The sequence below is a fragment of the Lithobates pipiens genome, unplaced genomic scaffold (genome assembly GCF_037356315.1).
Source record: "Lithobates pipiens isolate NorthernLeopardFrog02 unplaced genomic scaffold, aLitPip1_a1.2 Scaffold_18, whole genome shotgun sequence".
NCBI lineage: Eukaryota > Metazoa > Chordata > Amphibia > Anura > Ranidae > Lithobates > Lithobates pipiens.
The window spans coordinates 337,056,371-337,069,329 of record NW_027507758.1 but is presented as its reverse complement, the minus strand read 5'-3'; the positions used below and the strand labels follow the sequence as shown (position 1 = coordinate 337,069,329).

General features: G+C 39.9%; 1 protein-coding gene across 7 annotated transcripts in view; it reads left to right on the top strand.

The window, feature by feature from the left end:
• Positions 1-12,959, top strand: part of MYO6 (myosin VI) — a 416,768-nt gene that overhangs the window by 96,628 nt on the left and 307,181 nt on the right. For all 7 annotated transcript variants that reach the window (XM_077487353.1, XM_077487359.1, XM_077487358.1 and 4 more), the window contains 2 exons: positions 10-154; positions 7,059-7,128. In XM_077487353.1, coding sequence (XP_077343479.1) covers positions 38-154; positions 7,059-7,128 — 187 coding nt within the window. In that variant the 5' untranslated portion in view covers positions 10-37. The remainder of the gene's footprint in view (positions 1-9; positions 155-7,058; positions 7,129-12,959) is intronic.

Below are 12,959 nucleotides of genomic sequence, written 5' to 3'. Positions count from 1 at the left end.
ACTATTTAGCAAACTGTGACGACTGCGGCAGAGCAGCATGGAGGACGGAAAGTCTGTGTGGGCGCCACATCCAACTGATGGATTTCAGTTGGGAAATATTGTGGATATTGGGCCAGATTCTTTAACTATTGAACCTCTGCATCAAAAAGGAAAGGTAAGCTTTTATAGCAAAATAAAAACCAGCTTTTAAGGAAAACCTGTCTTGAGACCCCTACTGGGGCTGCGCTTATTGACATGCCTCTGAAAAAGCTAGTTGCCTGACTGTGTGGTGTTTTCTTCAGTTCTTTCTGAGTCACAGGTCTGACACAAAGTCTGTAATTGTGATCTATATACTTTTGCTTGGCAAGGGACTCAAAGTATTGAACTGGATCCAGTACAGTAGACAAGCATTTTTGCAAGGCGATGTCAGAAATGGCATTTCTTCTAAGATGGGCTTCCTTTTAAAATATTAAGTCCTGCCAAAATAACTACTGTATCATAAATGATCCAGATTTACTGTGACAATGATCCATTTTTCCATGTTGGCTAAGACTAATAATATCTTGTGTTCTAGAATTGCATAAATGGAAACCTGATTAAAAAGAGGGTGTTCAGACTTCAAGGCTCCATTTACACATTTTTACATGTTTTTACATAGCATTTATTTTTTTTATTTTTTTTTAAGCTAAAAAAATGCTGGCTAGAAAACGCTGGTAATATCTTTTTGTCGTAGAATTTTAGCAGCGTTTAGGAGTGGTACCGTTTTATCAGCATTTTTACAGTAAAAGGGGAAAAAAGTTCAAAAAGTGCTATTGTTAGCATTTAGGAGTGTTTCTGGTGGAAAAACACTCCAAGAAACGCTACAAAAACATTTTTTTTTTCTGTTCCTAGATGCTGAAGCTCAAAAAAAATGCTAATAACCTAAAGTAGTGTGCATGGACACTTACTATAGGATAACACTATTTAGCTTCTAGGAGCTTAAAAAAATGCTAGTGTGCAGGGAGACTTAGGAATTTGTCTAACCACTAAAGGTTCTAGAAATGATTCTGATTTCATATCTGACTATGTACTTAACCTGCACATTTTAAATGTGAATAAAGTACTGGGAGAAGAGATTTTCCTCGTATCTTATTTAGGTGCTCATAAACCTCAATTTTCTTGCTTGTCTTCTCAGCTAATGTATGTGCAGTGTTCCTTTTGACATGCTATAATATACTTGGACAATGCCTTAAGGGGCTCGATTATACTTGTGTTTGAGGGGAGATAAAATGGGTGGCTGAGAAACCTTTTTAACACTCCCCCCAACAGCTCCCCTTTATGCAAAAAATATCCCCAGTGAATGTGACCTATTCATCTGAATGGGTAACCTTTTCGCAAACACGTACGATGCATAGCATTGCGACATGCTAGTGCAAGGTTTAAGCTATTATAGCAGGCAGTAAGGAGGCGATACAGCACCACTTCACCATCTGTCCAATGCTGTCTGAAGAGCAATCTGAAGGTGGATCACTCTTCAGAGAGCAAGGCTAGTGTAAACTAGGCCTACGTGTCCTATACAATTGAGAAGAGCACACTCAGTCCTATCCCTTTTTGGCTTGTGTGGTTGACCTTTCAGGTTATCAGTTTCCCTGCAAATAGGCTACGTTTTGGGTAAAAATCAGTTAACTACTTCAGCCTCAGAAGGATTTACCCCCTTCCTGACCAGAGCACTTTTTGCGATTCAGCGCTGCGTCGCTTTAACTGACAATTGCGCGATCATGCGATGCTGTACCCAAACAACATTTACATCCTTTTTTTTCCCACAAATGGAGCTTTCTTTTGGTGGTATGTGATCACTTCTGCGGTTTTTATTTTTTGCGCTATAAACAAAAAAAAGAGCGATAATTTTGAAAAAAAACTCTATTTTTTACTTTTTGCTATAATAAGTATCCCCAAAAAATATATAGAAACATTTTTTTTTTTCCTCCGTTTAGGCCGATATGTATTCTTCGACATATTTTTGGTTTGCGCAAAAGCATCGACAAAATAGGGGGTAAATTGATGTAATTTTTATTAATATATATATATATATATTTTTTTTACTAGTAATGGTGGCGATCAGCGATTTTTATTGTGGCTGCAACCTTTTGGCGGACACATCGGACAATTTTGACACATTTTTGGAACCATTGGCATTAATACAGCTATCAATGCTATAAAATTGCATTGATTACTGTAAAAATGTCACTGGCAGTGAAGGGATTAACTGCTAGGGGGTGGGAGGGATTAAGTGAACACAGAAAGTCGGTGGGGGGGTCCTCTCTGTTTGTGTACATCTCAATGCTGCACGAGGGAGTAGAAAACCCCTTAAAGCATGTCTAAAGCCCCCCCCCCCCCAAAAAAAAATACAAATCAATAATAATGTATTGCAGCATAGCAGTCGCCAGATGTGGTGGCTGAATTTGTTTTATATTTAAGGCTTTTGCCCCTTCTGGTGATCCTGAGAACACCACACTTCTGTCCTTGCATGTCAACATCTCACCTTATGAGGACATTTATGATTGTATTTCAACATCACTCACCTTATGAGGGCAGCCATGGTTGCATTTCAACATTATTCACCTTATGAGGGCAGCCATAGTTGCATTTCAGCATCCCTCACCTTATGAGAGCAGCCATGGTTGCATTTCAACATCACTCACTTTATGAAGGTAGCCATGGTTGCATTTCAACATTATTATTATTATACAGTATTTATATAGCGCCAACAGTTTACACAGCGATTTACAATATAAAAAGGAGACAGTACAGTTATAATATAATAAAATATAAGGGGATTAAGAGGGTCCTGCTCAGAAGAGCTTACAGTCTAATAGGACAGGTGGTACAAAAGGTTGTAACTTTGGGGAATGAGCTGATGGTAAAAGATTAGTTGGAGACGTGATGGTCTTTCCTGAAGAGATGAGTTTTCAGGGATCATCTGAAGTAGCAAGAGTAGGGGATAGCCAGGCAGATGAAGGTAGCGAGTTCCAGAGGATGGGAGAGGCTCTGGAGAAATCCTGGAGACGAGCATGGCAGGAGGAGACAAGAGGGCTTGAGAGTAGGGAGCTCTTGAGAAGAGCAGAGAGGACGATTTGGGTGATATTTGGAGACAAGATTGGCGATGTAGCATGGGACAGAGTTATGAATGTGAATATTAATAGCTTAGTTTTTTGAGAGATTTAGTTTAAAGAAGTGGTGCGATATCCATGCTGATATGTCAGTTAGTAATGCGAGAGGAGACTTGAAGGAGTGAGGTGAGGAGTAGGAAGATAGATTTGGGTGTCTTCGGCGTATAAGTGGTATTGGAAACAGTGGTTAATTTATCAAGTGACCAAGGGAGAAGGTGTAGATAAAGAAGAGAAGGGGTCCAAGAACAGAGCCTTAGGGGACTCCCACAAAAAGGGGCAATGGAGAGGAGGAGACAGAGTTGTAGGTGACACTGAAGGAGCGCTGTGATAGATAGACAGAGAACCAGGATAGAGCAGAATCTTGAGGCCAAGGGAATGTAGTTTATTGAGGAGGAGCCGGTGATCAACCGTATCAAAGGCCGCAGAGAGGTCAAGTAGTAGGAGTATGGAGTACTGGCTGTTGGTTTTAGCAGTTAGTAAATTGTTAGTGAGTTTTAGTAAGGCAGTTTTGGTTAGGTGGGCATCGGAGAAAAGTCAAAATCGCTCACCTTATGAGGGCAGCCATGGTTGTATTTCAAACATCTCTGCCCTTGTTCATAGAGATTACATTCAGGTTTATGGGATTAGTATTTTACTAAAGAAAGATGAGACTCTTTCTGCTGTATGCTTAGTTTAAAGAAAGTGGTATGCTCACTCCCTGACAAGATCAGCAGGTATTTTATAACGCATACATCATCTATCAAATGTTGTAGTATGGAGTAGTCCTCCCTTGACTTCCCACTAAGTGTAGGCTTTCTACTGGGTTTTGTATAGTTCATACATTTTAGTGAACTAAACACCAAAACTTACTTCTTACTTCTTTTTCAGTGTGTGTGTGTGTGTGTATGATCTAATAATTCATAATCCACCAATTCCTCTAGCATAGGCTCAGACAAGGGAGTTGTAGGCATGATTCTGTATTCTGTGCCAGACTCTTTCTACTATATCTTTTATTTCTCACATTGCGCATGGTTTACAGTCAGTATATGCCAACAGAAAATGATATTCCGTGCCTCCACACACCAGCTGCTTCTCACCCAGAAAACAATAACCTGAAACTTAGATCATGTACAGGGCTCAGTGAGGGAAGCAGCATTTCCAAATAATTTTATCACTACACATGAAAGACTTTCAGCGCACAAATAGGTAATGCAGAGCACAGACAGAATACCGCAAGAATGGCTATCTGTATGCTCATTGTATTAAATCCTGGGATTTGAAAATGCTGCACAGGATAAGAGCATTGATATTGATTCTAAGAATTGGAAAACGAAGAAGTTGGGGAACTCATTTTTAACAGCCAGCTGGAATTCACATTTTTATTTATTTGATCTACTGAGCTAAATTGCTTTGGTCAGCACCTCAATTTTTTACCTTTTAATCAAAATATACTAAGAAAACAAAATTCTATATGCATTGGGTAGTTTTATATGTGCGCATCAGAATGGTCTTTGTTGGTTCTTCTCTAAGCTGAATATTGGCTGTGGCTTCTGTCTATCTTGATGCTTCACTTTCTATTCTACAGAATGAATAACTTCTCACTGGTGCCCTAGGCTAGCCCCAACCTGTTGTGAGATAATATAGATTTGTGGACTAGCATAGCCCATGGACAAACTAGAATCCTGTCCTATCTCTCTGTGACATTGATATCAGACCTTGCATTCCAACGCTGCCCCCTATAATATTAAACTGCATGGAACTTTTAGCCCTTGTACACACAGTCGGAGAATCCGTCAGAATGTGTCCTATCGGACCGTTTTGTCGGATAATCCAACTGTGTGTGGTATGCATTGGACTGTTTCAGTCGGAATATCCGTCGGACCAAATTTTCCAACTTGCTGGAAATATTTTCCGGCAAACTGGTCCAATCGGACATACTCCGATCATGTGTAGAGAATTCCGATCGGACCAAGTGCCACGCATGCTCAGATCAAATTCCTACATCAAAGCTATTGGCTACTAGCCTGAACGTAGTCCCATCGTAACGAAATTACATTATCACGTTCTGAACGATCGTATTTTCCAACAACTTTGTCCGACCGTGTGTATGCAACAGTTTCGGACAAGATCCGATGGACAAAATCCGACTGATTTGGTTGTCGGAATCTCCGACCGTGTGCACAAGGGCTTAGCCCAACTGAAACGTAATGTGGATTTAAAGGCTTTTTTTTTTTCTTTTACCTTAATGCATTTTATGCATTAAGGTCAAAAACCTTGTGGGTGCAGGTCAGCTCACCTTAGCCCCATTTCGATCCAGAGATGTGCATGAAAGCAGTGGTTCTCCTGAGTCTCTGTCTCTTCACTGGCTCGCACAGCGGCAGTCACAGCCAGTGAGCCAAAGAGGAGAGAGTGGGGGGCAGAACTGAGTGATGCTCTGTGTGTGAATGGATACAGGGAACGACTCAGGATCAAGCCTGCCCGAGTGCTCCCTTTAGCAAGAGGCTTGCTATTGGGGGCACTCGGCAGGGGGGAAGATCCAGGATTTCCGATAGGGAAACCAAAAAGAACAGGAATGGGGGCTGCTCTGTGCATAATCATTGCTCAGAGCATTTAAGTATAACCTGCTTGTTTATTTAAAAAAAAAATCTTTAGAATCATATTAAGAAGAAAGCAACAAGGTACGTGGACGGCACAGTGGTGTAGTGGTTAGCACTCTCACCTAGCAGTAAGATGTGTCACTGACTCAAATCCCAACCACGACACCACCTGCCTGGAGTTTGCATGTTCTCCCTGTGCCTGCGTGGGTTTCCTCCGGGTACTCCGGTTTCCTCCCACAATCCAAAGACATGCAGGTAGGTTAATTGGCTTCTGTCCAAAATTGGCCCCTAGTATATGAATGGGGACCTTGGATTGTGGGCTCCTTGAGGGTAGGGACTGATGTGAGTGTGCGATGTACAGGGATATGGACAATTGTAGACACTCACTCAGGTTGAACTGGATGGACTGGTGTCTTTATTCAACTGTACTAACTATGAGACTAACTATGAGACGTTCCACAGTCTGAATAAAGCTTGAAGCTGGACTACATACAGATATAAGAAAAAATAACTATTGAATGTTACTCTGTTTATTATCACATTCCTAAAAGAGAAGTATGGGAATTGATTTTTTTTTTAGAATGATACTTACCAAGGTGGATGCAGCATCGGTCTGATGCATCTGTCCCCCGCTGGCTCTAACACTGAGAACCAAGTGATCAAACACCACTGTTTGCTCGGTTCTCACAGCTCCCTGAGCAGAGAGTTGGTCACTGACAGTAAGCAGCTCTCTGCTTCGCTCCCCCCCGAGCTCATGGGAGTGCTGGGCTGTGGAGGAGGTGGGAGGCTCAGGCTTTCACAGCTCACTGAGTGGCCAAACTGGGTGCTGGTCCAGGCATGGGGACAGATCCTGACAATATAAGGTCACAATCTTTCCTGAGCCTGAACCGGCTTTGTGACGTCAGCCGACTAAGGGTTGAGCCTTCTGTCTGCTGAAAAACGTCATCCACGGAAAAAATACAGAACTTTGGCTGTACTTCTTTAATGTATTCATTTAAGCCCAAGTTTAGTTACATTTGCCACTTACATTCAATGAGAAGTTCCTATTGTGCTGGTGACTGCAGTCTTAGTTGAAATTTTTGCAAATGGAGGAGAGGGGTGGAAAGGGTGGGCATAGTCAGCACTCTTGACGAGTGCTTGTGACAAGTCCATCGACTTTTCTTATTTTAGAGAGAAATCAAGAAAGCAGCACGCTAAGCATTAGCTTAAGTCAGTTGATCAAATATCTAACATTCTGACCTTTATGATGACTTACCTTTTATGATGATGTAATCAAGGAAGAATTATATTGTACAGCATTCATGTCAGTATCCAAATGTTTTCTGATTTTGTGTACCGTATATTTTTTTTACAGACATTTTTGGCAGCTATAAATCAAGTGTTTCCTGCAGAAGAGGACACTGCAAAACATGTAGAAGATAACTGTGAGTGTAACTCTACAATGTAGATGCTGCTTATAATACTGTACTTTACACAATGGTAAAGGATATCAAGTAGGGTAAATATTTGGTGCATGCGTGTGATTGAACTATGCAAGGAATTCTTTCTATCCTGACCAATGTTAGGATCAGACTTCAAAATTATTAACATTTGTTCTCGTCTACTCATTGATTATAAAGGTTAATGAGAAATGAAAGTTTAACTTTTGACTGGTGGGATCTGGGATTTCCCCAGTTAAAAAAAAAAAAAAAAAAAGAAAAAAAAAATGATCAGAAGTTCGAGCAAAGTTTCAAGCACTATGACCTACAGAGTCTAATAAGGTTAAAGTGTTACTAAACCCACAACAGTAAAATCAGTCTGTATATGCAGTAAAACTTGCTTGTTATACTCTCTGTGGGAAAATGTGGTTAATCCTCTGCATTGTGTATAAACACTGTTTGATCCTGTCTTCTTGACCCCCCCCTTTTTCCACTGTCCCTGATCCATCTCCAAAGCCTTTGGAGCCACTCTGCACATGCTCAGTTTGGTGTGTATTGTTAGAGAGTTTACTTTTTGGGAGGGGGCATGTGATCAGCACAGGGCCAATCAGCACTGCCCAGAGGGTTAGGGGCCCTGCAGCCTCATAGGACAGTCAGAGGAGAATGAAAATTCTTCCTACAAGCTTTAACTAGTGCTCGGCCGGACACTGATAGAAGTCACCAGACTACTGTGTACTGCTAATGAGAAAGGGTATTTAGCAGTTTATATTTACTGTGGGAGACCAGATATAGTGAATGTAGGGTCCTGGGGTTAGTAACACTTTAATGTCCGATCCCTGTATTTATTATTGGAAAGTACCTTTCTGTTCGTTTTTTCCTTGTTCTTTTGTCCTTGTTCTTTCCTTACACAATAAAATGCAAGTACATTGGTTACATGTACAAAAATGTATAAACATAAGCTCTTTGTTAAACAATAAAAAATTACATATATAAGTAACAAAGTATGCTGTTTGCATTAAAATTAACTGCTCTATGTTCCAATATCATGTTAGTATGAATGTTGTAACTATAAATATCTAACAAAGGTTATCTTAAAGTCTTACTACATATATAGGCATAGTATGTATTAATAAAGAGCAGACATAGATGACCAAAAGTTGCACATTAACATAAAATGGGATAAAAGGAAAAGTGATAGAAAAGGGGGAAAGGCAAGAATATATAAAGTTCACAAGGTCGGTCCAGGTACCAGAGCGTGTTTCAGTTTAGTTATTCCATATATGAAAAAGATGTGGTTACACGGTTTTGTTAACCAAGCAGGTATTCAGTTAAATAGTTACCATGGCTGTAGGACTGAGTCATTGAAATTTGGGGGTAAATGAGTCTTTATCCATTTATTCCATATTTTCTTGAATTTTGGAATTTGGTTACCTTCAATAGCAGACATTTTAGCATGAGACATTGCAGAATTCATTCTGTTCTTAGTTTCAGCCAATGACAGTATTGGCAATTTCCATGCTTTCGCCATTGTTTAGCAACGGTTGAAAGTTTAACAGAAAGCTTAAATTGGGAGAATGTTAGATGGTCTGGTTTTAGATTAAGTAATGCAGTGAAAGGATCTGATGTTAGTGGCATTCGGAACATTTTGGAGGCTAGTTCAAAGATCTTCCCCCAAAAAGATTTTGCTATTGGACATGTCCACAATATACGGTATGTAAATGTGTACCTGGATCTGTACAACCCCTGAAACAGAGGGCTGAATGATTGGGAGTGTATTTAGCTACTCTGGCAGGTACAAGGTACCAGTGGGTTAGGACTTTATAATTTGATTTCATCGCAGTAACATTGGGCCAGGGGGATTTAGTAGTTAACCATATTGCGTACCATTCTGCATCATCAGTTTACGTCCCAAATCTTCTTCCCACTTTTGGACATAGGTTAATTTATCAGATTTTGGTTTAGTCAAATGTTGTGTGTAAAGAGATGATATATTACCTTTAGCAAGTGGGTCATTTTTGCACATTGATTCAAAAGTGGAAAGGTGAGGTAAGGGTGAGTCGGCATTTGTGAGCGGTGCAACATTTTTTTTGATTTGTAGTTATCTGAACAGTTCAGACTGCGGTAAACCATAGCTTTCCCTAAGTTCTGGAAATGATCGGAAGGAATTGGAAGTAATAAATTCATGGTGCATTAAGAGATTGGCATTTGACCAAGCTTTAAAAGATTTCTGATATATCCAGGCCGGGTAGAAGGCAGGATTTTTGAAAAAGGATAAATAGGGGATTAGGTTTTGATTGTAATTGACATGTTGTTTTTAGGCTGTCCCAAAGAGATACAAAATATTTAGTTACAGGGTCACTTGGTGCACGGCGATCTTTAGGTATGGATCTTTAGGTATGGATCTTTAGGTATGGATCTTTAGGTATATAATAATAAGTTAGAGATTGAAAGTGGATCACATTCTGATGCTTCTATTAGTGCCCATAATGGGATTTCCTTTTTTGTATGGTACTTGGTGATACTGGCCAGGTGGGCGGCTTTATAATAGCTGGCAAAATTGGGGAGTCCAAGCCCTCCATTGGTTCTAGGGGCAAATAATGTATATACTGGTATGTGTGGTTTGATAGGGCCCCAGACAAATTTTGATACTCTGTTGCCCCAATGTCAGATAAAAAGATGGGATAGAAAATGGTAATACTCGAAACAGGTATAATAACTTGGGCAAAATTGTCATTTTAGTTGCATTTTTTCTTCCTGTCCAGAATAATGGGAATCATGACCATTGTTTTAATAATGCCATTATTTGTTTTAGTAAGGGGGGGGTAGTTGGCTGTCAATAAATCTGTATAAGAGAGGCTGTTAAGTCTATCCCATATTTAGAAATCAACCTATCTGCCCATATAAAGGGGAGTGCAACTTTTGTGCATCAGTTCGTGAGATATCAAGAGCCAGGCATTTCTTGGGATTAATGGCCAGGCCCAAGAATGATGCAAATCTACTTAAAATGGGAAAAAGTTTAGGGCCTGAATTTTGTGGGGAAGACAGAAAAAGAAGGATATCATCTGCAAATATGCAAAGTTTATGCTGCAGACCTCCTACTTCAATGCCAGTAATCGTGGAGTTGGCCCTAATAAATTGGGCTAAGGGTTCTAAAATAAGATCGAATAAGAGGGAGGATAATGGGCATCCCTGTCTTGTACCTCTTTCGATGTTGAATGGTTCGGATTTGTATCCTGCATATTTTATGTATGCCATAGGCTTATTATATAATGCTGTTATGCATTTTATGAAATGTGGGCCAAATCACCATTTTTGTAAAGAGTACTTTGAGTAGGGCCATGAAGCCGTGTTGAATGGCCCTCTTTATGTCCAATGAAAGAAGGGATATGACATTTTTTGGCGTCGGCACCGCCCTGCGCACATTATCGCCCACTTGTCTATGCATCATAAAGCCTACTTGATCTCTGCATTAAATGACATATTATTTGGTTAAGGCGTTTTGCTAAAACTTTTGCTAACGGCTTGATATCAAGATTCAGCCGAGAAATGGGGCGATAACCTACACAGGAAGTAGTATCGGAAAGGGTTTCGAGATCATGCATACTATTGCTGTCAATGATTCTTGCTTGAAAGAATTGTCATTTAACAGTACATTAAATGCGTTGACTAAAATGGGGGGATAGACGTTCTGTGAATGTACGGTAATATAGAGCCGCATAACCATCTTGGCCCGGTCTTTTATTTGTCTTTAGTTCTCTAATAGAGGCTGCCACTCCATTGATATAGGTTTTTCTAAAAGTGTTTTTAGATCATGGGATAAATCTGGTAAAGTGATGTTGGAAAAGAAGGAATCCGCTTCAGTATCATTAAAATTTTGAGTTGATTTGTATAAAGATGCTAGATGGGTTTTGAATTTATGCACGATTTTGACTGGGTTACTAGTGTAATTGTCTTTAGATACCTTCAAGCGAATTGGTTTGAATGATTTATTTATTGAATTTAGTGCATGTGCTAGATAAGTGCCTGGTTTGTTAGTTTTTGTATAAAAATAATGTCTAATGCGTTGGTTTTATCTGCAGTTTCCGTAATAAATAAGTCATATTCTATATGCGTTTTCTCTAATTGGGATTTCGTGGTGGGTGACGGATTGTTTTGAAATGAAATAGATGCAGCATTAAAGTCGTTTTCTAGTTTTCGGCAAGGATTTTACGTTCCCTTTTAAATAATGCCATTTGTCTCTGTATATCGCCTCACAATACCGGTTTGTGGGCTTCCCAGAGTGTAAGGGGGGATATATCTGGTGTGTTATTGTGCATCAAGTATTCTATTAAAACCTGCTCAACTTTCTGGCATTGTGATGGGTGTTTTAGCATTATGTCTGGTAGATACCAAGTAGGGTCATGTGCCTTTGGCATAGTGGAAGCTATGGTTGTAACTACCGCATTGTGGTCTGACCATGGAATGGAGAGTTCTCTCCAGGTATCAACTAAGTTGTATTTGGAGAGGAGTTGAGAGAATAATTTGATCGAGGTATTATGAGGTGTGTAGGGCGATTTGTCGAGAAATGGGAGGGTAACCTGATTAGAATCACCACTTGCAAAAGATGTGAGAGTAAAGGGGAGGGATTATTGTTAGGGGCATGGTATGAGACAATAGTGACTGCCGTATCAATCATATTCCCCCTAAGTATTATGTATTGTCCTTCTGGGTATTTGATCTCTGAAAATAAAGTGAAAGGGGTGGATCGGTGGAAAGCTATAAGAGTTCCTCTTTGTTTGGAATTTGCAGAGACTGTAAAAATTTGAAGGGGGGCATATATTTAGGAGTGAAATCCTTGGTAAATTACATTTCCTGTAGACACACAAGGTGTGCCTTTAAAGTGGTTGTAAACCCTCCCCCACAACTTTGTCCCATGTAAATCAGCATAAAAAACCCCTAATGAACACTGCTTGTAGATGTCTCCTTACTTGCTTAGTATTGTTATCCTTTTTGTTCTGTAGAATGAAGTCACTGAGCATGCACAGATCTCCCCTGATTTACGGCACACTCTATGTGCGTATCTATCTGTTATCAGGACTTCCTACGGAACAACACTGAACTCTCAGGAGGCTGCTAATCACGCAGAGCTTCCTCCTACACACCATGTGACCTCACATACAGTCTAAACTTGGCCATTACTGCAGTCTTATCAGCTGAAGCTGATAAGTCTGACAAAGGCAAACATTAGACATCGGCAACAAGTAAATACTATGAAATAAACAAGTAAGCTATGAACAGGGAAGGAGGGTTGCCATAGAAACGTTGGATTGAGAAGGAGGCTCGGTTAACAGTACAGGAAGTGCTCAATGTAAGGGAGGAAATGCACTCTACTGTGGACTCAGAAAACAATACTTAAGATGGCACTGCCTAACCCCTGGAAACAAGTTTTTTTAAAGTTTCTTTAAACAGTAAGTAATATGCGATTTTGGCTGGATTAGTGTCTATAGTCTGATAATTACTTATTATAATGGACTAAATGAAAAGAAGCATCAGAGTGGGAGAGTTTACTTCATCTTAAAGTGCGTGAAACGTGCATAATGCTTTGGCCCTTTTTTGTGGTACGTTTAAACCCTAAACATTCAGGGATAATACATTTATTGGAGCCACGGTAACTGAGTATAAAGAGTGAACTTACCAAGACGTATACAATTCTGGGTTGGTGAAGCGACCTGTGTGAACTTAAAAGGTATGGGAGAGAAAGGAGGTCTCGTAGAGTCTGAAGTGGAAGAGAAAGAAAAAGCAGAAACAAAATAGGTTAACATAAAAATAGCTTGATTTGAGACAAATATATATCCCAA